The 23,302-nt window shown below is 41.9% G+C and overlaps 1 protein-coding gene across 1 annotated transcript; it reads left to right on the forward strand.

The window, feature by feature from the left end:
- The first annotated feature begins 3,769 nt into the window (after positions 1–3,769).
- PRDM12 (PR/SET domain 12) lies at positions 3,770–22,827 on the forward strand. The gene is made up of 5 exons (XM_051973914.1): positions 3,770–4,316; positions 6,019–6,209; positions 8,337–8,492; positions 19,659–19,770; positions 21,873–22,827. The coding sequence occupies exons 1-5, from the start codon at positions 4,094–4,096 to the stop codon at positions 22,256–22,258; spliced, it is 1,068 nt and encodes a 355-aa protein (XP_051829874.1). The 5' UTR covers positions 3,770–4,093; the 3' UTR covers positions 22,259–22,827.
- Positions 22,828–23,302: the final 475 nt, after the last annotated feature.

Raw genomic sequence — 23,302 nt, forward strand, 5'->3', positions numbered from 1 at the left:
GCCAGCTCGGTTCCTTCTAACTTCCCACCCTCCCTCTCTCCGTTTCTTTCTCTTCTACCTTTCCTTTCCCTGGCCAAATCCTGGCCCCTATGGGTGCGGCAGGGACCAAATAGGTGCCACAGAGGAGACAAGGGGTTCCCTACCCCCATCCACCCAATCTATACAAGGAAACCGGGTATTTCTTCTTCTTTTCATTCTCAAGTATGTTTCAAGTTGTCTCTGGGGCTATAAGCTGGATAATGTGCAAATCTTAATAAGGAGACACAAACAAGTGTCTAACTGTAAGCTCCCTAAGCATTGTGGTTATCTATTTACTTGATAATATTTTAACCTTCCTCCATCTCCCGTATCTACCTGCCGAAGGTACCACCACTACCACCACCCGTGTAGCCTAACAGGAAAGGGTTTCTCATACTTCTCCAGGTCCTAAATTCTTCACTTCTGAAAGATGGAGGAAAAGAGAAAGTATAAAATGACCCGGCGTTGTTCGTTTTTACTGGAAAAAGCAGACGCACAAGCACGCTGATTCGACTCGGCAGGATTAGAACGGATGGTTTCCATCATTTCTCCTTTGCTATCTTTCCCAGTTTTTGCCTCTCTTTTCCCACCCCGTGACTGTCTGCAGGAGAAGTCGGAAGGTTTAGAGACTAGCAAGGGCGTGGCTGTGTACTTAGAGCCTCGCGCCGTTTACTACGCTGACGGGCAAATAGGTAAACACTATAGAGATCCAGACCGAGACTTTCTCCGTGGTGCATTTTTCCCTCGCCTGCATCCTGGGATACAGACAATTTACCCATTGTGTTCCTCTTTCCAGGAAAGTTGGGGCGCTTCCCACGCGGCATCCTTTTTGATGATGGCAATAGTCTATGTTTTCAAAACAAAATAATGGACCAGTTTGAATAACAGGGACAACCACAACCCAGGTCGTGTAAAAATCTTCCAATATCTAGAAAAGAAAAGGTTCCTTAGCCTTAATGCTGGGGTGAGGAGCATAGATGACATTTTTTTTCCGGTGGCAATAACTTGATTGAGAGTGGTGTTGGTGTGAGTGGGGTAGAACTGTAGTCGCTTCCACCTTCACTTCACTCCTGTGTCCCCGAGTACTAAGGATTGTCCCAAGTGGAGATAGTAAATAGTCTCGATGGAAGGAAGGAGTGACTAGGACTTTGGAGATGGCAGAAGAAAGATGACAGGGCCTCCTGATTCTGCTCTGGACAAAATAGTCATTACTTTAAGGGCAACTACTAGTCTAAAGGCTTTCCGAACTGGCCTAATTTTGTGGGGGAGAGTAGAGGGATGTTGTTTTAAATCAGATACTCTTGATCTGAAGAGCAGTATTCAGAAATAATGACATATGGAGACCCTGAGAGCATGGCTTGCTTCGCTCCAACTTCCCATTTGAAAAAGTTATGCTGAAGGAGTTAAAATAATCAGGTTCAGATTCCGTGTTGTACTGCCTTAAGCCAGCACAGAGAGAACTGTTTGGTGTCACTTAACTTTCCCAGGCTCATTGGATCTGCCCTCTCTTCTGTTTCTCCTAGTCCACTTCTATTTGAGGTCCAGTAGCTCCCTAACTAGGAAAGCCAATGGTAAAAGCTTAGGGCTCCCCAAGATCCCGAGAGGCCAGAAACCTTAGATTGAAGGCATTTGAGGCATCAGGAGTCGCTGACCAACTGAACGTCCATAGAGTAAGTTGGTAGTGATGCTCATGACCACCTGTTAGCAAGGACTCGAGCTTGTAACCAAATCTAATGGGGAAGAGAGAGAGGGAGGGGATAAACTGAGAGGTAGTTTATCCTGTTCTTGGCTAATGGGGAAAGGATTTGGGAAGGCTCTTTGGCTCTAGCTTTACTATTCAAATTTAGCAAAGCTTCTTTCTTCTCTTCTTTCCAGGACAGAGGGATCCTTTCCCTATGGGATGTCAGCCCTTATCTGACAGCCTACGGGGATACATACAGTGGTTAGAATTCTTGTTTTACTTTCGGGGTCTCCCGGTAAGCAGAGAGAGATCCAGATCGACAGAAGAGGGAGAAACGGGAGAAAGAAAGAAAAGGGAGAAAAATGAAAGGATAGCGGGAGAGACTGAAAAGGGAAGAAAGGAAGAGGCAGAAAACGAGAATGATAAAAGAATAGGAGGCACAGAAGCTGTAAAGGCAGAAGGGTGATGGGTTGGAGAGACAGAGACAGACGGAGAAAAGGGAGGCAGGCAGAAATAAACGGTGAGAAAATTTCTTTTGGATACGCTGGTCCTAAGTCGGAGCACCTGAAATGGGAGGCTTTCCTTGGCCTCCCAAAACTAAGAGATTTGGAATTAAGGTAGGCCTTAGAGAGCTAAAGATAGTCCAGGGCTTTCCTCAGGTTGGGTGGGATTGCGATCTCGGTCTGCCAGACCGTGGAAGTTCTGTTTTAAGCTTTGGTTTGGGGTTTGGAGCGAGTTAGCAATCCTGCGTACTTGTGTTTTTGGAGAACCACTCTGGATCACACCTGAACGCCTTTCCCCTGGATCTTATCACCAGGACGACAGTCTGGACCCGTGGCAGGGAGGAAGAGAGGGAAGCGAGACCAGCTTGTTCCGGTCCGGTTTGGTTCGGACTCTGACCAAGCCCGCGGCTGAAAGGAAAAGGGACAGAGGTCGACCCTGTAGCTTGGATCCGATTGAGGAGTCTGAAGAAACATCCCGGATTTAGTGTGTAATAACCCCGACAAAACTGGAAGGCAGAGATAGGTCGGGAAAGGGGATTCAATCGGTGAGAAGTATCTCAAGCAGGTGAGATCTCGGGCGCCAACGTCCACAGCTTTCTCCTTGTCCCAGCCCTCCAGCCCTTAGGTCTCCGTCTTGGCTGAAATAGCCCCCGACGGCCTTGCAGCGATTGTGGCTCCACACACTGACTGCAGGCCTGGATTTCGTTTCCCCGGAGGTTCGGATCCTGGCGGCCCGCTTAATTCGAACTACCCGATCAGTGTCCAAAAGAGGAGTTGTACCTCGGCGGCCCCAGAGGGAAGCATTGGGAGAGCTGAACTCTGGCTGGGAACCTGAAGAAGAGGGGAAATGGAATATAGGGCTATATCAGGTCGGGAAACTGAGATTGGAAGACTCCTTAACTAAGATCACAAAGCAGCCGGCTCCCAGTTTCTCAAAATTTCTCAAAACTGAGACATGAGCTGGGGAGAGGAGAAACGGGAGACCCGGGAGTGCAACCCTGTCTAGCCCTGTCAGGTCCCGAGACTAGAAATATTTTGACTGGATAGTGGTAATAGACTTCTGTCATCCGATGCCTACTGGGGCAATCGGAGGCAACAGTCAACCTAGGAAGAGTGTGTGTGTTATCTGTTTGTCTGTCTTCCGGTTTGCCTCTCCGTTTGTACCTATCTCCCACTTCTCATCCCCGCCGCCCCCCCCCCACTCAGTCCCACCTCCCCACTCCCTCGCCTCAACTAAGAAGTGCAGACTTGTAGCAGGTTTCAAGAGCAGTCTCTTTTCTCCAGCCCCTCTCCCAGATTTCTATGCTGGGATAAACCTAGCCTGTGGTCCTGCCTCTCCCTCTGCCCTTCCCACAAGGGGAGGGGGAAGAGGGGAGAGGGAGGAGGACGACGACAACGACGAAGGTGAGGAGGGGGCTCCTTCTCCCCCCCCCTCTCTCCTCGCTCTCTCCCTCTAGGTTTGTCGCTCCCTGGTAGAACAAGTCTATCTTACAACGTCAGGGGGGTCATTAATAACCAATTAGGAGGGTCACTGCGGCTCCTATAAAGGGGCTGAGAATTTGCCAAGTGGCAGACTGTTAGGTGTAGAGTAGCAAAAGACGAAAGCTCGCTTGAAAGCCCATCTCCAAACACTGATAAGCTCCATATATATTTATATCTCTCTCTATATATCATATATTTTACTCAGACTTGGCTATCGACGCTATTTTTTCTTACACACTCTTTTCTTGCCCTCTTTTTTCTCGGCCACCTCCCTCCCTCCTCTTTCTCCTCCTCCTCTTCCTCCACCTCCTTCTTTTCCTCCTCCTCCTTCTCTTCTCTTGCTCTTCCCTCTCTTGCTCTCCCCCGAGCCCATTGCCGTCTCGAGTGGCCAGAGAGGACGGGGTGGTTCATGATGGGCTCGGTGCTCCCCGCGGAAGCCCTGGTGCTGAAGACTGGCCTGAAGCCGCAAGGGCTATCTCTGGCCGAAGTGATCACCTCCGACATCCTGCACAGCTTCCTATATGGTCGCTGGCGGAACGTGCTGGGAGAACAGCTCTTCGAAGAAAAGTCTCACCACGCCAATCCCAAGACTGCCTTCACCGCAGAGGTCCTGGCGCAGTCCTTCTCCGGAGGTGAGTGGGCCCTGCTCCCCGGGGTGGTTTTAAGACTAGACGTCTATCGCCTACGCCCTCACCCCGCTTCAAGCTAGAGGGTCCCCGCTAGCTCGGGCCCTGATACCTACATACCTCGATGCCCTCTTGGACGGCGCTTTGCCCAGCCCACCTCAACCCAACCCATCGCACGCACAGAAGCCCAGGCAGCCGAGGGAACCAGCTCAGGCAGCTCTTTGTCCCGGAGTTCACTCAGAGGTGGGGTGGGAGCGAAGGGGACACTAGCCGTCCTTGGGCGCAGGAGCTGAGGGTGGAATGGGAGGGGGAACAACTTTCTGAAAACCCAGCTCTTGGAGCTCTCCAAAATCCACAATCCTCGGAATTCCTCTTCCATTGACTTCCTCACTCCGGGTCCCACCGTCTCTCCCCGCCTCTCCCCTCTCTCTCTCCCCACTCTGCCATTGATTCCCTTCCACCACCACCCCCTCGGGCTCCCGCCCCTTTTGAGCCCAAGTCCCTGGCGTTTAAGGCCTTACTAGGCGTGTAATAGCAGTTGACTCAAAAAGAAGGGTTTTAAATTCATTTAGTTAACTTGGGCTTGACCTGCGAAAGTTCCCACTTAAACCCAGAAACTTTAAAGGGGGAGAAGAGAGACTGGGGAGGGTTGGGGAGAGGGAGAGAAAAAAAGTTTCTTTTCTTTAAGATGTCTCAAGTTCTTATTCCTCATTCATCAACCCGCAAACAATATCTCTCCCTTTCGCTGGCATTTCTGGGCGTCCCCCTCTCTTTCCCCCCTTTAAGATTTCTGTTCCTCTCTTAATTTACCGTGAAGACTAATTCCAGTTCCATTCACACTATGTCAACCATCTAATCTCCCCATTTTGTAAGGGGAATTCCTCGGCCCCTTTTAAACAAGTCTTCTCCGCAGTGAGGCCGAATTTACTGCTACAGCATTCTTAAAGGGCTAATGAATTTAGAATTAGCAATTTCTTTCTAGTTGATCCTAATGAATGCAGATCACTTTAACAGCGTGACAAATTGCTGGATGGGCTGAAATAGACACCATTTAACCCCCCTTTTCAGGCTCTACGCTCTCATATTTTTTTCCCAGGTAGCTTAGAGGGGAACCTTGTAACACATTGTAGGATCCGGAATGTGCATTAGCAGCTCCCATCCCAGCCGGGGGTCAGGTCCGCCTGAGGCTGGAAGATCGACCCTGAAGAGGCCGCGGCACCATCCATCCCCACCCCTACCCGGGCCTAGTCAGGTTGGGACTTCCCAATCCTGGTGCGCAATGGGGCAGCCTCCGCCCAGGGAAAGGTAGCTGCTGTGTATTGTATGAGAGTGCTGCTGAGGTGTCTTTCTCCCTCTCTTCGTGTCCTGAAATTCCGTTATGGCACCCCCAAAAGTGGTTTCCAAAGATCTGCCTGATCCCTAACCTCTCCTATTTGCAACTGCGTGCAGGAAAAGGCAGCCCTTTGGAAGATGGTTTACTTTTTACTTAATATTCCTTGCCTGACTATACCGGAGCTCTAAGAATAGGATCTCGATTCTGTTTCTTCATTCTGTAATCTAGTTCTTATGTCCTTCGGCAAATCCAATGGGGAGATGAAGGAAATAAGGCTGGGGTCTGGGGAGGGAAGGGGACTGGGAAGTTGTGTTGGGAGCCTGTGCTATCCTCCCTTTTCACTGCCCCGGCTCATCTCCTCTCTCCACCCAGCAGAGGTGCAGAAGCTGTCGAGTCTGGTGCTGCCATCTGAAGTGATCATCGCTCAGAGCTCCATCCCCGGGGAGGGTCTGGGTATCTTCTCCAAGACTTGGATCAAAGCAGGCACTGAGATGGGTCCCTTCACAGGGAGGGTCATTTCTCCGGAGCATGTGGACATCTGCAAGAATAACAACTTGATGTGGGAGGTAAATGGAAAGGGTTTTCACCTGGGGAGGGCCTGGGGTCAATGCTCTACTGGAGAGCAGGTCTACCAGCTTCTGCCCTCCAAGCAACCTACCTCCCTGGGCAGGGACTTTGCAAGAAGAGTCCCAAACTGCTACCAGAGTCATCCTCTTACAAGGCAAGGGTATCTGTGAAGTCAGAACTGGAGGGTTAGTCATTTCCCAGAGCAGGGTACCATCAGGAACTGAAAAGGTTTTGTGCTACAAACTGGACTCCTAGTTCTTCTCCTCTTAGATGGAGAGCAATGGGTGTCCTTCAAATTAATGGTGAGAAATGCATACAGTACTCCACCTGCCCAGTTCAGTGTAAGCAAAAACTGATTCAAAAATTACCATTCTCCACTTTAACTTCTGCTATTTTATAAACATGTAACAGGTAGCCTTAATGGGAATGGAGGGGAGCAAAGAGGACATAACCATGAGGTCAATAACTCACTAAACTTTCCTCCTTTCTCCACCCCCTTCAAGGACACACCTCAGACTGAGCTCATCTCCATCTTTTTTGGAAAATCCATAAAACCTGCCTTCTCTGAAACAAAAGATCTGTCACTTCAGCCTCTCCCTCTTCTTCTTCCACAGGCCTAAAGACAAAATTGTACTAAAAGCCAGGGAAAGATGTACATAGAGGTATTGAGGAACCAAGTGAATCTGTGGCTTTAAATGTCACACACACACACACACACACACACACACACACACTCCTTTGGAGGAGTCTGAAGACCTAAATTCTAGATCTAGTCTACTACTAACTGGATGACCTTGAGACAAATAATTTTCTCTCTCTGGGCCTCATGTTCTTCATCTATAAAATGAGGAAATTGCACTAGATTATTTCTTAGGTTTCTTCCAACTCTAACATTGTGTTCTTAAGGTCTCTTTTATCTCTGGCATTTTATATGCTAAGATCCCTTCTGGTTCTGACAATCTGTGTTCTCTCTCCAAATTTATATAGATGTACATGGTACACAGTTAGTGACAAATGTGTAGTCAAAGAAAGCCATCCTAGGCCTTTTCATCATGGAGCCTCCTGGATTTTTCATCACATTCTTAAATTGAATGAGATCTGTCTAGGAAAACCACTTGCTTTATGGGTACTTTATTTTCTAGATCTCTTTCTCCCAGGGTGATGAAGTTTCTTCTCTAGATTGCTGGCCCAAAACACTATTCAACCTGTCCAAATCAGATGAATTAAGGAAGCTTCTAGTTTTCAGAAGGAGCAGCTAGAATTAAAAACCAGGATTGGCAGCAGAAAGGGAAAGTTTCTTTTTTTCCTTCTCCACTTCCTACACAGGGGGAGGCAAGGCTACATAGTAGCAACCAAGAAATTACTATTGAACATTTTAGAGCATCTTAAGAAAGGAGATTAAAATTACTCTTCTCCGTTTCACAGAGAAGCAAAGATAGGTATCTGGAACCAAGCTCTCTTAGAAAGTCTATAATAAAGCCTGGAAGAGAACTCAGAGGCTTTACTTCTCTAAACTCGTGGAAACTGCCCACTGATTATTTTGGAAAGGAGGAAGAGGAGTTAGTCTTGTTCTACTTTAGTCTAGAGAAAACCAAGAAAGTAGATGAAAGTTGAAGAGAGTTGGGTTATAGCTTTATAAGGAAACAATTCTATTAGAGATGTCCACAAGCTAGCTATCTTAAAAAATAGTGAATTTCCCATCTCTGCAGGTCTTGAAGTAGAAGTTGGATGACTACCTGTTGGAGGTGTTGTGAAGAGGATTCCTATTCATATATAAATCGGGCAAAATGCTTTCTGAAGTTTTTTTCAGCTTCAAGATATGTATGAACCATCACCACTGGCTTTGTTCATTTAGCAGTTATGGAATCACAGTATGGTTGATCAGGAAAGGACATTAGAGGCAGTCCACTTTACCTCATTTCACAGATGAGAAAGTTGAGGCTCAGAGAGGTGATACCTTAGTTGAAGTCACATACTTCATAAGTGGAAAGGCCAGAATTGAATTAAGGTCTTCTGACTTCCAAGTCCCTTGCTTTTCCCACTATGTAATATATGCAACAAGCCTCCAATGCACTGTTTCTCAGGCTTCTTATTTCTTAGCTTGGGTTCCTTTCTTCCCATGCCAGGTATTCAATGAAGATGGCACAGTTAGATATTTCATTGACGCAAGCCAAGAAGATCATCGAAGTTGGATGACTTATATCAAATGTGCCCGAAATGAGCAAGAGCAAAATCTGGAGGTGGTACAAATTGGCAACAGTATCTTCTACAAGGCAATTGAGGTGAGAAGATGTGGGGTGACAGAGCTTCCTGCCCAAGGGGTATGTGTATGCATGTGTGTGTGTGTGTGTGTGTATGTGTATGTGTATGTGTTGGGATGGGGGGTGCCTTTAGGGATTCTGAGTAGCAGAGCTCTTCATGCCTATATTTGGATGTATATGTGTGTACTTTAAGAGAAGACCAAATATAATCTCTCTTTTATAAGAGAGAAAATCAGCAAGAATTTTCTTTATAATTTATTTTTTTAAAATGGTGATCAAAGGAAGTTCAAAAGGGAATGCCTGATATTTATTCCCTCTAGACAAGTAGTCCACAGGATAAATTTGAAGGATGTTCCTTTAGGGATGTAGAGGACTAGAAAAAAAATAACAACTAGGGAGTTTTGAATTTGGAGTCATTTGTTTTTTCATAGTGTATTAAGCTGTGTATTCATATTAATTAAAATTAAAAAAAACAATTTATTCAAACCCTATTCAATGAAGGGCACTGTGCTAAGCATTGAAATGATGAGTAACACATCATCCCTGTCTACTAAGAGTTTCCAGTCTAGGAGAAGAGTCAAATAATTATAATAAAACCAGCAATGACAGGAATGACATGCAAAAAGAGAATTTCATCTAGAATCTATGTTAGGAAGCATCCAAAGCCACAGGCTATGATATTCATTCGTTCAACAAACACTTATTAAGTGCTTAAGTGTACAACATTATGGGAGGTAGGTGCTAGGGGACTCCAAAATTTAAATGCCTCTATTTTTGTTCCTACAGAGCTTATAACTAGTGAAGGTGTGAGTTGTTTGTTTTTGTTTATCTATAAGAAAGCCATTGCTTCTGTGTCACTGATAGTCCTAGAAATCTTTCATATCCAGATACCTCATGAGCAGGACCCAGCAGTTCCCTCAATTGGCAACATATTCCCTCCTGACCAACCAATGCACTCAAAACCCATTTCCTAGAGAGGAAACAGGATTGGCCTTTGCCCTTGACAGATCTTGCCACTAACAGATTCTGGGCGGCTTAAGGGAATGATAAACACCATTGCAATGAGACCTAAGGGAAAAGCTCTTTCTGGGACCCTCAGCTCTGAAGCTTATAGAAGGGAAAAGACTACTGGGCCATTTAAATGCTATGTTTTGAGTGAAGACTAAGGGATAGTATGAAATACTCTCAGTAGAGGGTGGATAATCTGATATTGAGAGAACACTTGCTAGCCAGCCGATGACCCAGTGCAATCTCTATGTATAATTTGAGGACTCTCCCCACCACCAAATGATCTTAAATTAGCTTCAATTTGAAGTTCACTTCATGAATATTCTTATATCTTGACATTCACGAATTTTCTCTTTTAATTTTGAATCCCCATCCTGACTCCCCAGTATGTATCTACTCATCTTATCTTCACAGTATTTTCACTCTCACCAACACATACATGCCCTTACCTCTCTCATTTCTTCTTCCCCATATCTTCACAGATTTTTAATTTTGGGGAGTGGGTGGGAGGAGGATGGAAACTATGATTTTACTGGTATCAGGAGCTCCTAGGAAAGAAATTCTTCAAGCCAAAGCATTTTGGTAATTACTTGGCAATTTATATGGTCTTAGAGAATTATCTGGGAGCACTAAGAGATTAAATGATCTATCCAGGATCACACAGACAAATATGTATCAGAGATGGGCCTTGAACACAGGTCTTTCTGATTCTGAGGCCAGTTCTCTATAAACTATGACTAACTGGCTAAACTCCTCATATACATTTATACCTTCTGCAAGTCTTTTTGTTTTATTTTTGGAAGTTAAGTAGGTTTAAGTGACTTATCCAGAATATACTGCTAATAAGCAAGTTTCTGAGGTTAGATTTGAACTCTGCTCCAGGGCTAGTGCTCTATCCACTGTGCCATCTAACTGCCCTCATATACTTTTATTTAATCTTTTTTTCCCTTTTTTTGTGTGTTTGAGGTAATTGGAGTTAAGTGACTTGCCCAGAGTCATACAGCTAGGAAATATTAAGTGTCTGAGAAACATTTGAACTCAGATCCTCCTGACTCCAGGGCTGGTGCTCTATTCACTATGCCATATAGTTGTTCCCCTCATATATTTTTATACCAAGACACATATACTCTCATTCCCTTCTCCCACTTCTACAAAGTTCCCCTTACATCATATATACTTACATTAGAATACTCAGACATACAGACCCTTAAACTCTCTCTCTTTCAGAAATATCTTAATGCAATCCAATTGAACTCAACAGGTATATTATACCCGCTATTTTCCTGACATTGTGCAAGGCATTGAGGAAGATGAAATATGATATGATTCTTACCCACAAGGAGCTCCTATTTAGTCACAAATTTCACTACAAACACAAACATGTTTTCACATTTAAGTTGGAAATTAGAACCAAAAATATAAATTGTCACTGCGTCTGGGATCTTATCTAAATATTCCTACCTAGAGCCAACTTACAGCTCTAGGTATGTTTCACTGTGTGTGCCAGAGCACTGTAAAGTGGAATAGAGCCAAGGAATGAGCCTGGGAGATTCCAAGGTAAGAATTCAAAGCCTGAAGTTAATACTAGGAATAATTAGAGTGACTAATTTTTCAAAGATTTAAAAATAGAAATCAGCTTGCAGTCTCCTACTCTTGGCCAGAGACTTGAAATTCTAAAAATTGAGAGAAACAAATAATATAATTTCACCAAATTATTATCTTTTCAATAGCACTGTACAAATCAGTACCTATTGTTTTGATTTTATTTTGCAGTGCTTATTATTTTGACTTTATTTTTTCATTTTTTGCTTAAATAAGTTTAGTTTCAAAATATATGCAAAGATAAGTTTTCAGCATTCATCCTTACAAAACCTTGTGTTCCAAATTTTTTCTCCCTTCCTTTTCCTACCCCTTCCCTAGATAGCAAGTAATCCAATATATGTTAAATATGTGTAATTCTTTTGTTTTGACTTTATTCTGCAGTACTTATTGTTTTAGATTGTTATTTGGGGGTGGGGTCAAGATTTGTAAGGCAACTTCCAGAATAGAAATTTCCTCCAACCACATAAATGGGGAATGTATATAGTCTTAGAAAGCTACCTAGAGGCAAAATGTTTAAGTTTTTGGTTAAAGTTAAAATCTATGGTCACACATCAGCTGTTCTTGTTTAAATACTTAAATACTTTAAATACTAAATACTTAGCCCAAATACTTGGTGTTAGAAATGCCATACAGTATTATAACTATCATATTTCAGAATATTACATATCATACCAGCCCTATCCCAATGCGTAAAATGGAAAGGAATTGCTAGTAGGTCCTTTCTTCTTGAAGAGGACCAATGATACCATGAAGCTAGAATCAAGGTACAGTGTGTTTGACTCGCTGATCAGTCCAATATGAGCTTGAAAGGCTCTATTATAGGTTAGGCACAAATAGTCCATTTAAACATTTGGGATGAAGATGTGTCTAGATTTGTGCATCTCATCTTTCCTCTGTGCTACTGCAATTCTGTTTTGCTCTTGGAGAACAGTGCCTTCTTTGATTTGGGCATTCTATGCCTGCCATGACAATATCTTCCATATCTTTCAATTGATGTTAAAGTTGTTAAGAAAGACCTTGAGAGTATATGTGAGAGGAAAGACATGACCCCAAATTTTCTTGACTCCAAGGATTACTCTTTATCAAATTGCTGGCAAAACAAGGAAAAAAGAAAAATTTAAATATCCCAGAGTTTGCTTTAATAAAAGAAGTTTAAGACATTAGAGAAGGCAGCCATTTTCTCAAAATCAACTGAGCAGATTTGAGTTAGGATAGATATAATTGTCATGGGAAAACCTACTATTGGATATTAGAAAATGGATGTATATAGCTCTGACTACACACACACACACACACACACACACACAGAGAGAGAGAGAGAGAGAGAGAGAGAGAGAGAGAGAGAGAGAGAGAGAGAGAGAAGATCCAAACTTCCTTCTTCAAACAACCTATCTGTTATGTGATGATTAGTTGCACATGACTTTTTGCAAGTTATTGTTCTGGATGTCTTTGAAATGAATTGGCTTTTTGTGCTGCCTAAACATAAGCTGGCAAAGGAAAAAATCTTTAAGTCCAATTTTTTTTTAACTTGTTGCCCATCTATATTTTCAACATTTCAATATGTTAAATATAATCTCTGAGAAATTCTGTCAACATTATCTATACAAGCTATTTTGTGAGATTATTCATGCAATCCTAGCCCTACCCCCCATTCTCACAGTATATAAATATCTGGTTCCCAATAATAAACAACTGAATGAATTAGGCTAAAATTCTGTGAGATGCCAAAAAGAGAATTTTATTATCTGAGTAAATCTTGCAGCATTTTCCCCTTCCATACTCATTTTTACCTCAGAAAATAACTTTAGTGGGAATTTTCTCCAGCTTCATGATATACTTAGATATTTTAAAAATACAAACAAAAAATGCCCTGAAGGCTCTGATTTCTGGATTATTCTAATTTCTACTTCTGGATTATTCCAATAGGAATATATCATATACCAACAAACTAGGTAATTGAAAGAAGTGAAAAATCATTTGGACCTAAAAGTGAAAGCTGAAGGAGAATTTATAAATTATTCTATTTTGAGACTTAAGATACAAGTTTTTCCTGAAAATCATTCCTGTAATCATATCTTTGTTGTTTTTTCCTCAATCTCTCTCCTTCCTTTTTCCTGTTTCTATCTCTCTTTTTCTGTCTCTGTCTGCCTGTCTCTCTTTACTCTTTGTCTCTTTTTGTTGCTTTCTTTCTCTGCATGTCTCTTTCCGATCACATAAGTGATTTTCTTCCCCTCTCTACCACTTCCTTTTCTTTTTGGTAATTGCTGAGCTCACTATTAATGGAACTGATCATCACTAGCTCCCTTTCTTTCCCTTCTTTATATGAGTTCTGCGATCATCATTCAAATATGTACACCAGGATATCTGTGATGTTTGTTCTCTTATCCAACAACCTCTTACCCAGAACTTTCCACAGCCAGCTATATATAGATGGCTATGATTCATGGACAACTGATGTTCATAAGAAATCATCAAGTAACAAATGATGCGCATTCAAATTTTAAAGTTTTAAAGTTAAATATACTCTCATTCATCCAAATCATCCATGTTTTAGTTATTCAAGCTCTCAGATATATCAGAAGTCCTTATTCCGTAGACCATATGTAGATGACACAGTGTTTACTTAATGGTGATAATCATAATAATTGCTGACATTTATATAGCACTTTATAACAAACGAACACCATCTCAGACATTATATTTGTAACAGAGGCATGCTGAGATAAAGACGGAAGAGTTCTGAATTTGGCTGAATTCTTCTTTATCAGACAAGATTTGCTAGTGTTGACATGACTTTAAGCTTGAGAAAATAAAATCCTTATGTGAAATGTACAGTGAGGGAAAGAGGAAGAAAAATTCCTATATCAATTCTGAATGCTCATCAATGCATCTCTCCAGTTAGAATATACCATAGGTGATCAGAGTGGAGGAGAGACATTCAGGAAGGATTATGGATACTTCTTCCTTGATTCTGAGATATGCTCAAAATCCTCCTTTTTTATACTGTTTATCTTCTGAAAGCCTGGCCAGAAGCAGTTCCAGGTGATATTTTCAGTTCCTTTCTAAAGACTGATCATGTCTTCTTTGAGAAAAATGTATTGCTTCTCAATTGTGATGTAATTGGTTTTTTTTCCTACTGGCTTTTACATCTGTCTTTCTATATATACACACACACATGCACCCTCCCCCCTCCACCTGTGTATATATACATATGCATATTTGTATTTTTCAAAATGTCAGAGGACTGCCCCTGGCTTCTAGATATTTTCTCTCTAAGATGGTCTTCTATTTCTATTTATTTTATAGATATTGATTTAAGTATGTTGTCTCCACCACTACCATCATCCCCAAAATAATATAAGCTTCTTAAAGAAAAAAGTAGTTTTCCATCTTTTCTCTCTCTTTCTCTTTGCATCCACAGTGACTGGCACATAGGTAGCATTTACTAAATGCTTATTGATCGATTGATGTTAAATATCATAAATCCCATATTTACTTAAAATTTCTTCTAATATAATTGAGATAGGAAATAAAAGATTCATCTGGGAGCCATCTAAAATATCGCCATCATCATCATGGTTATCAATGATAATATTGTGGCTTTCCATGAAAACAGAAAGAGTTAATATTGAATTGGAAATTTTCCCAAAATAAACCCCTCCACTCATAGTTGAAGCCCTGAAGGAATCTAGTAAACTAATAACAGATCCCTGGAACCCATCTCTGTCTCTGAAATAAAGACCTCTTGGGAATGATCCAGGCAGATGTATAGACATCAGAACAGAACTGTGTCTCATTTAGGAACCATGGGCCTTCCTGACTTTGGAGCACACCTAGCTAAATACTCAGCCCAAATACTTGGTCTTAGAAATGCCAGACAGTATTATAACTATCATATTTTAGAACATCACATATTATATCTGTCCTATATCACTGGGTAAAATGGCAAGAGATTGCTGGTAGGAAGCTTAGAAGAGAGAAGAGAGAAAATGTTTTTAACAGGTGATCAGCACAAATCACCTTACAAGGAAAATTATGGGATTTGGACTTGCCTTCTTAGCTACAGGACCAACAGGGATGGACTCACCATTGTTATTTAGAGGATATGGTTGGTTGGTTGGTTGGTTGTTGTCCTTCCTTCTCAAATACATTGCTGGCATTTTATTACTGTTACTGTTACTGTGTCCAGCTGGTTGATCAGACTAATACCAGCTCAGAATGCTTTGTTACTGGTCTGATAAGAATAGTCCATGTGAACATTTAGGGTGGATGGTCTAACTTTGCACATCCTGTGTTTTTTCTGAAATTATTCAAGTCTGCTTTGCTCATAAAACACAGCACCTTGTCTGATAAGGGCACATCATGCTGGGTGGTCTAGGCCAGTATCTCCCATGTCATACAATCAGTTCTAAAATTCTTAAGAGAGACCTTGAGTGTATCCTTATATGGCTTTTTCTGGTCACCTTGTGAGCACTTGCTCTGTGTGAGTTCTCCATAAAATAGTCTTTTTTGGCAAGTGTATATTTGGCATTCAAACAATGGAATTGGCTTAGCGGAGTTGGCTCTCTGAAAGCTAAAAGGAGTTTACATTATATAATAGCTGAGTAGAAAGGGATCTTAGAACATGGAATATTTGAACATAGGATTATAGAATGCTAGAAGATAATGTAACTTTGAGTTATTGAGTTTGATCGATTGATGTTAAATATCATAAATCCCGTATTTCCTTAAAATTTCTTCTAATATAATTGAGATAGGAAATAAAAGATTCATCTGGGAGCCATCTAAAATATCGCCATCATCATGGTTATCAATGATAATATTGTGGCTTTCCATGAAAACAGAAAGAGTTAATATTGAATTGGAAATTTTCCCAAAATAAACCCCTCCACTCATAGTTGAAGCCCTGAAGGAATCTAGTAAACTAATAACAGATCCCTGGAACCCATCTCTGTCTCTGAAATAAAGACCTCTCTTTATCTCTCTCCACTTCCCATTCCCAATACCATATTTTATAGATGAGGAATCTAAAAATTAGAAAGATGAAATTATTTGTAAGTTCACATCACATACATGATAGAATAAAGATCTTGAATATCATTTCTGAGAGAGAAATAATTAAAAGAGAAGGCTTTTATGTCATTTTGAGTTATAATAAGATGCTGAGAAATTTTGTTCCATGTTACAGTGGGAGAAATGAAAAACGGGACTCTTGTTCAAATTCTGGTTCTATCATTTCAATCTTTGTTGACTGATAGATTGACAGCCACATGACCTTGGCAAGTCGTGTTTTCCCTTCCTTATCTGTAAAATGAAAAAAAAAATGGTCTAGATGATTTCTAAGGTCTCTTCTATCACATTCTCTCTTTCTCTCCTCTTCCTCTCTCTCTGTCTCTCTGTCTCTCTCTCTCCATCTGTCTGATTCCTTTTCTCCCTCCTCCCCATCTATCTCTATCTTTCTGCATTCTCCTTTTACCCTGTCCTCCCAACCTGTCCTTCTCCCTCTACTCCCCCATTAGACAACTCTGCTAAAATTTCAGACATAGGAAGGAAGTAGAGGTTAATCATCTCATCTCTTCTATGGCTTCATTTCCCTCCTAATTCCAGTGCTATATACAAAACTTTCAGAACAAATGTCTCCTTTGCTCCAGGAAGGTCTGATAATATCTAGGAAAGAAAGGTGTAGGAGATTCATACTAGGACAAAACTATTTGCCTTCTTTAGTTAAAGTGTTTGTAGGCCCAAGTTAAAGGCCCTTTGTAAAAGCAGAATTAATTTTTTTTTCCTGGCCAGATTGCCTGGCCTTTCGCCTTTGGTTAAATCCAGGCTCTGATACTCCATTCATCTTGCTACTAGGTAGCTATCAAAGGCGACAGAAGAAGATGGCATAGTGAATAGAATGCCAAACTTGGAATTAGGCAGACATGGGTTTGTTTTATGTGACCTTAGTGAAGTCACAATGATTTTATCTTCTATAAAAGAGGTATCATATATTATCTGCCTCAGAGGGCTGTTAAGAAGTTAATAGATAATGGATATAAAGTGCTATGCATCTCATCCTTGAAGTGCTAAAGAAATTCCAGCTATTATTATCTAATCCCAAATCATCTCTCCAAACTAAGCAATAGGACAAATCCATCATTATCCTCAGGTGTCTAAGTATCTGAATCTTCCAGCTTCAGAGCTATCCAACTAGACCAGATCCAAGATTGTCAGTGTTCTGGGAAACAAGATTCTCATAACATCAGCCTTTTCCTTAAGGCAGATTGTTTAATAGGAAAGTACTTGGACCTAGGATATCTGCCTTTCAGACTCCCTTATCTCAAATTCTCAAATTCTATGGGTATGATTAAAATAATTCATTCCTCTCTCAATCAGTCTGCAAATCCAATGGGTTAAAGAGTCCTGCTTCAATGAGACTGATCAAATATTGATAAAGAGCTTGGCACACCTTTTAGGATTATCGGTAAAGTCCAGGGTTTTCTTGTTATTCACAGCCTGAAAGAGCTGCCCGTGGAAAATTCCTCCAGCCCTTCCTTGTTGCATAACTATCCTTTCCCTATTCTCTTGGACAACGTCTTCCTATACTTATGATTCTATTTGGAAAAACACTTCTTTTTCTGTCCTTTCTCCCTCCCTTCCTCTGTTCCTTCCTTCTTTCCTTCCTTCCTTCTTTCTCCCTCATTCTCTCCCCTCTCTCCTTTTCTTCCTTCTCTCCATTCTTTCTCTTTTTTCCTTTCTTTCTTCCATCCTTCTTACTTTTTTTCTTGTACCAATTGGGAACTTTGTGATGATCCTGATTTTCTTCATTCTATTTTTGAACTCTTTTCATTTTTTTCTTGATAATTTGTTCTTCTCATATAGTCTTAAGTCTTGGAAGGCTGCTTTTGGGGGTGTTTTTTTCTTTGCACAATCACAAGAATCATAAATTTTTTCAAGGCCTTGACTTAATTTTGTTGTTGTTGTTGCCACCAAAGTGAATTTGGGATCCTAAGACAAAAATGACATCTGGTGTTGCTGTGTACATTTTGGTCAATTGTTCCTGAGTTTCAGTCTTGAGCACTTCAGTTTTCTTAAGATCTATGACCATCTGTTTACATTGAGTAAATCTGTGTGCCATGAACTCCCAGGCTCTGATGATTGCCTAATTCATAATGGAAGCTCTTTTATCAAGCATCTGGGGAAGAAAAGGTCATTTGCATGATGTATCAGTGTATTTCCTCCCCTTAAATTTTTTGTCACATATATTTTCAATAATTCAAAAAGAACTTGAATTTGTAATTTTTGTTCTTTCTTAGGGAAAGGGTGAATTTCATTGCTTTTCTTGAGATCCATAGAGGATGCCCATCACTATAGCCAGAGATAAAAATTAACTAACCAATCAACAAGTACCTCTCTGAATCTCAGTTTCTCCATTTGTAAAATGAAGGTATTTACCTAGATGATTACTAAAGTCCCTTCTGTTTCTAAATCCTGTGATCCTAGAGGAGAGAGCTACAGAGAACTTGAAAGCAATTGAACAAAAAAGACAAAGAAAGAGTTAAAGAGATTCATATATTATTGAGCCCACTATATATTTTGCTCTGTAAAAGATGATAAATGGCTTAAATTTACATAATATTTTGAAGTCAGTAAAGCACTTTATATATAATAATCTTATTTGAGAGACTAATTCCACTTTATTATTATGTTCATGATATAAATGAGTAAACTGAGTCTCAGCGATATGGAATGATTTGCTCAAGGTCACATATTTATAAGGATTCAGTTCCTAGTCTGAGGAGCAGGAATTCATTAAGAGGAGAGAAATATTAAATATGGGCTTTACATTTGAGAAAAATTTGTTGAAAAACTCAACATCTGGTTGAACAACTCATACATAGGAGAAATGATGAGAGAATACTATAAACAGCCTAAGCTCAACACTTTGATCTACATCATGCGATGCAGTCTTAGGAAACATCTGGATGATTGCAATTTGGGACTGTCCTTCTTTTTGGGCCAGAGTTTGAATGAAGATGATTTTCTTTCATTATATGCCCTATTATTCATGTACTGGGCTGATGAAGCTTTGGAAATCCATTTTATTGATTCTGTTACAGGGCCTCCTGCTTCCCAATCACAACTTTCAGAAATGGAGTTTTCTAGGTCATGGAAAGGAAAACAAGCCCTCTGTTTTTCAGACATCCTTTTTATAAAAGTATCTAAGATTCCCTCTGCATGTTACATATTTAAGGGTTAGGTGAAGAGAATTCCAGAGTGCTACACTGAATCGCCACTGTGGTAGAACTACAGATATGGCCACATTAAAATTCTGAGTCTAGTTCAGATTTTCAGAGAATTTAGAACTAGAAATGACCTAAGAAATCACTTAATTCAACTTCTTCATTTTAAAATGGAGAAAATAGGTTCAGAGAGTGAGTTGCTCAATGCTACACAGCTAGTACAGGGATATGAATCTAGGTCTTCTGACTGAATCTAACAGCCTTTCTCCTATTTGAGGGGATACAGTCAGAAGCTTGATCTTCCTCTCCCCCTCTGATTGCCTAACTACTCGTGGTCTCTTTTTTTCTGCAGATGATTCCTCCGGATCAAGAGCTGCTAGTTTGGTATGGGAACTCCCACAATACTTTCCTGGGAATTCCTGGTGTCCCAGGGTTGGAAGAAGAACAGAAGAAGAACAAACATGGTAGGTAGTCCTTAACCAGCCAGGGCTATCTTTCTTTACAGGTGGCCCTTTGTATTTATCTGCTTCCTTTTTAACCTCAGGGCACTAATAGTCATTAGTTTCTAATTGGAGAGGAAGAAAGAAAACCAAATGGTTCTTCCTGCACAGCTTATGTGATACATCCTTTTCTCATTCTTTCCCCCCTATCCTTCCACCCCCCCCAAAAAAAAAAAAAACGAGAAAGCATCAGGAGTCTCTTTTGATGGATTTTCCACTGTTTCTATGGTTCAAATAGGGGTTTGTTTTGCTTGGTTGATCCTGTAACCCCAAGCTGGGGCTGATCAATAAGATTTAATTTACTCTGCCCCAAGATGCCAGACAATTAGGCAGAGCTTTCAAGGATGATAGTTAGCCAAAAAATATTTGTTAAGGATCTACTACTACATGCCAGATACTGTGCTAAGGGCTCAGGATTGAGAAGAAAAAAACAAAACCAGTTCCTGCTCTCCAGGAACTCAATGTTCAATAAGGGAAACTCTGTTCAAATAGCTAATTACAAATAAGATATAGATGTGATAAGCTGGAGATAGTTTCGTAGGAAGGCACTAAGGAAGGACTGAGAAAGATTTCTTGCTGCAGTAGAACTTTAAGAAGCAGGACTTTACAGAAGCTGAGATTTCAGTGTCAGAGGAGAGAAGGGGGCTCATAAGAAAGATGTTATAAAGGTTAAAATAACAAGATTTGACAGCTGATTTGATATAGGGAACAAAAGAGAGTGAGAAGTTGAGGATTACATTTAGGTTTCCAGTCTGGATGATTGGAAGCATAGTAATGTCCTCAGTAGTAATAAGGAAGTTAGGAAGAGGGGAAAGTTTGGCAGGAGTGGGAGAAGAGATGGGGAGGAGCTGTGGCAGGGGGAGGGGGAAGGGAAGACAATGAGTTCAGTTTTAGACCTATTTAGACCTATCTAAGATGACTAAGGGATACACAGTTTAACATGTCCAATAGATAGTTGAAAATGCAGGATTGGAGGACAGATGTAAAGTTAGGGCAGGCTAATAGATCTTAGAATCATCTTCAGAAAAATAATAATTGCACCAAAAGGTGCTGTTATTAAGGAAAATAGTATAAAGGAAAAGAATAATAGGATAGAGTCTTGGGGAACACCTATGTATGGTTAGCTTCTGCTAAAGTACATAAAGTATAAATTACCTGGAATATTCATTGGCATCTAAGATGGTAGCTCCTCCAAGGGAGGCAGTGACTTGTGGTGGAAACAGTGCTGTGAAAAAATTTTTCTGGCCCTGAATTTCCCTGTCCAAAAAAAAAAAAGCACTGAGCTAGACTAGATCATTATGATGATTCCTTCTGTAATTCTAAATAATTCATAAAAGTCATAGAATCTCAGACATGATTGAGATCTCAAAGGCCACCAAATCCAGCCTGCACCAAACAGGAACTTCCCTTTACAACATCTTTGACAAATGGTCATTTACTTGAAGGCCTACAGTATCCACACACCAGTTTCCCAGGGCTAATGCCCCAGTTCTTTGCAACTCCATCATCCCTTAGAAGTCCAGGGCCCTGGGGAAACGACTCAAAGCCCTTTGAGGTGGTCAGTCTCTAGCTGAGGCAGGATGACAGTGTCTACATTAAAGTGCAAATCAATCGATGAATAAACAAGCATTCGCTTTTACTGTCTAAATTTTAAAATATTTATTGTCGACATCATCGTCATTATCAAATTATCCTCCCACTTCTTCCCAGAATTACCTCTTGTAATAAATAATTTTTAAAAAAGAAAAACAGAGAAAAAAAAACCATCTCAGTAAAACTAACCAACATTATTAGCTGAGTCTTATAGTACCCATAGAGAAAAGGGAGCAGTTTTCTTTCTCTTCGTCAGGCTTCAACAAGCCTATATTTAGGCCACTTTGGATTAGGGATTTTGTTAGGCTCTGGGCACACCAACCATTACCTGGCCTCATGGAGCTTACATTTTATCTACACATAAGAGACTAAGTTGCAGGCTAAAGTCTACTTAGTGACTGAAGCCATCTGTCTAACCCGGCTGCTCCGTTCTTCTTTCCTTGCCCCGCTCTTTGTCCCGCTGCCCTGGCCAGAGGACTTTCATCCAGTGGACACTGCCACCAACACTGCGGGCCGCATGCGCTGCGTCATCTGCCACCGGGGCTTCAACTCCCGCAGCAACCTGCGCTCCCACATGCGCATCCACACCCTGGACAAACCCTTCGTCTGCCGCTTTTGCAACCGGCGCTTCAGCCAGTCCTCTACCCTCCGCAACCACGTCCGCCTGCACACTGGCGAGCGCCCGTACAAGTGCCAGGTGTGCCAGAGCGCCTACTCCCAGCTGGCGGGGTTGCGGGCGCACCAGAAGAGCGCCCGCCATCGACCCCCCAATGCCTCGCTGCAGGCCCACTCCCCCGCTCTGCCCGTGCCCCATCCCACCTCCCTGGCAGCGCACCACATCCCCACCATGGTGCTGTGAGATACCCTGGCTGGCCTGCGGCGGGAGGCATTGGAAACTGGCATCGCGGCGCAGCATTCCCTCCCATCCTCTCCATTCCTTCCTTCCCGAGATCTGTGAAAGCTGACCTCTTGGAATGGGAAGGGGAGTGCAGAGGAGGGGCAGGTTTCGTGATTTGGTTTTAAGGCAGCTGAGTAAGTCCCTTCTCCCACTCAGCTTGCATAGTTTGCATACTGCCTCCTTCTCCGGGGAGCTTGGGGTGGAGGGGCAGAAGGCAGCGCCCTCAGTATATATACATATATGTTTTCTTCTTACATCACCTTGGCCCTTCTTACATCACTTTGGCCCTCGTAAGTCAGTCTGTATCCTCTGCCCCTCACCTACCTATCCCCAGATTGCCAACCTGTAAGCCTTTTCCCTTCTCAGGAAGGGGGTCAGGAAGTGGGTGGGGGAATGAGCGAGGGAACGAAAAGGAGCGGCCTTGCGCAATCAAACTTATCTGTTCCACTTCCCTCGGAACCCCCAGCTCTAAAAAGTTGTGATCCCACGAAAATGGACAGCTTGGTGGCGGGAGGGGGGGCGGGGGCGATAAAGAGGGCGTTCTATGATTTCCCGGTGGCTTATATTCAGTCTGGAGGCCAAAGCAATGCAGGTTGGGATGGAAATGGGGGTGGGAGTGGGTTTGGAATCAGGAATTTCTCCTTTCCCAAAACAAGGGATGCCTCTGGTGTCTTTGAACTAGATCTCTTCCTTCCCCTATTTCTTCCCACCTTCAAGATTATTCTCAGGAAACAGAGATGCAGAGAACAGTTGGTTTTCGTTCAAAAACAGTATACTTGCTAAAACTGCTCCCTGATGAGGCCCAGATCTGGTTGGGGCAAAGATGTTGGGTAGAAGCTGGGGGGGCGGGGAGGGAGGAGACAGGCTTAAGATCATTAGACTTTCTGGACAAGACTGGATTTCAGGGTCCATTGTCAGAACGATCTGATGTTAGGCTGTATTCTCCCCTGACCTGGACTACTAGAAACTGGAAGTCTAAAGGGATTATGGTAGATCAGGCCAACT

This window comes from Antechinus flavipes, chromosome 2 (assembly GCF_016432865.1).
Source record: "Antechinus flavipes isolate AdamAnt ecotype Samford, QLD, Australia chromosome 2, AdamAnt_v2, whole genome shotgun sequence".
Classification (NCBI taxonomy): Eukaryota; Metazoa; Chordata; class Mammalia; order Dasyuromorphia; family Dasyuridae; genus Antechinus; species Antechinus flavipes.

Excerpts from the sequence above, each read along its gene's own strand:
- PRDM12 (XM_051973914.1), top strand. The coding sequence starts at position 4,094 with ATGATGGGCTCGGTGCTCCCCGCGGAAGCCCTGGTGCTGAAGACTGGC. Across the intron at positions 4,317-6,018 it reads GGCGCAGTCCTTCTCCGGAG|AGGTGCAGAAGCTGTCGAGT; the intron begins GTGAGTGGGCCC and ends TCCACCCAGCAG. Across the intron at positions 19,771-21,872 it reads ACAGAAGAAGAACAAACATG|AGGACTTTCATCCAGTGGAC; the intron begins GTAGGTAGTCCT and ends TGCCCTGGCCAG.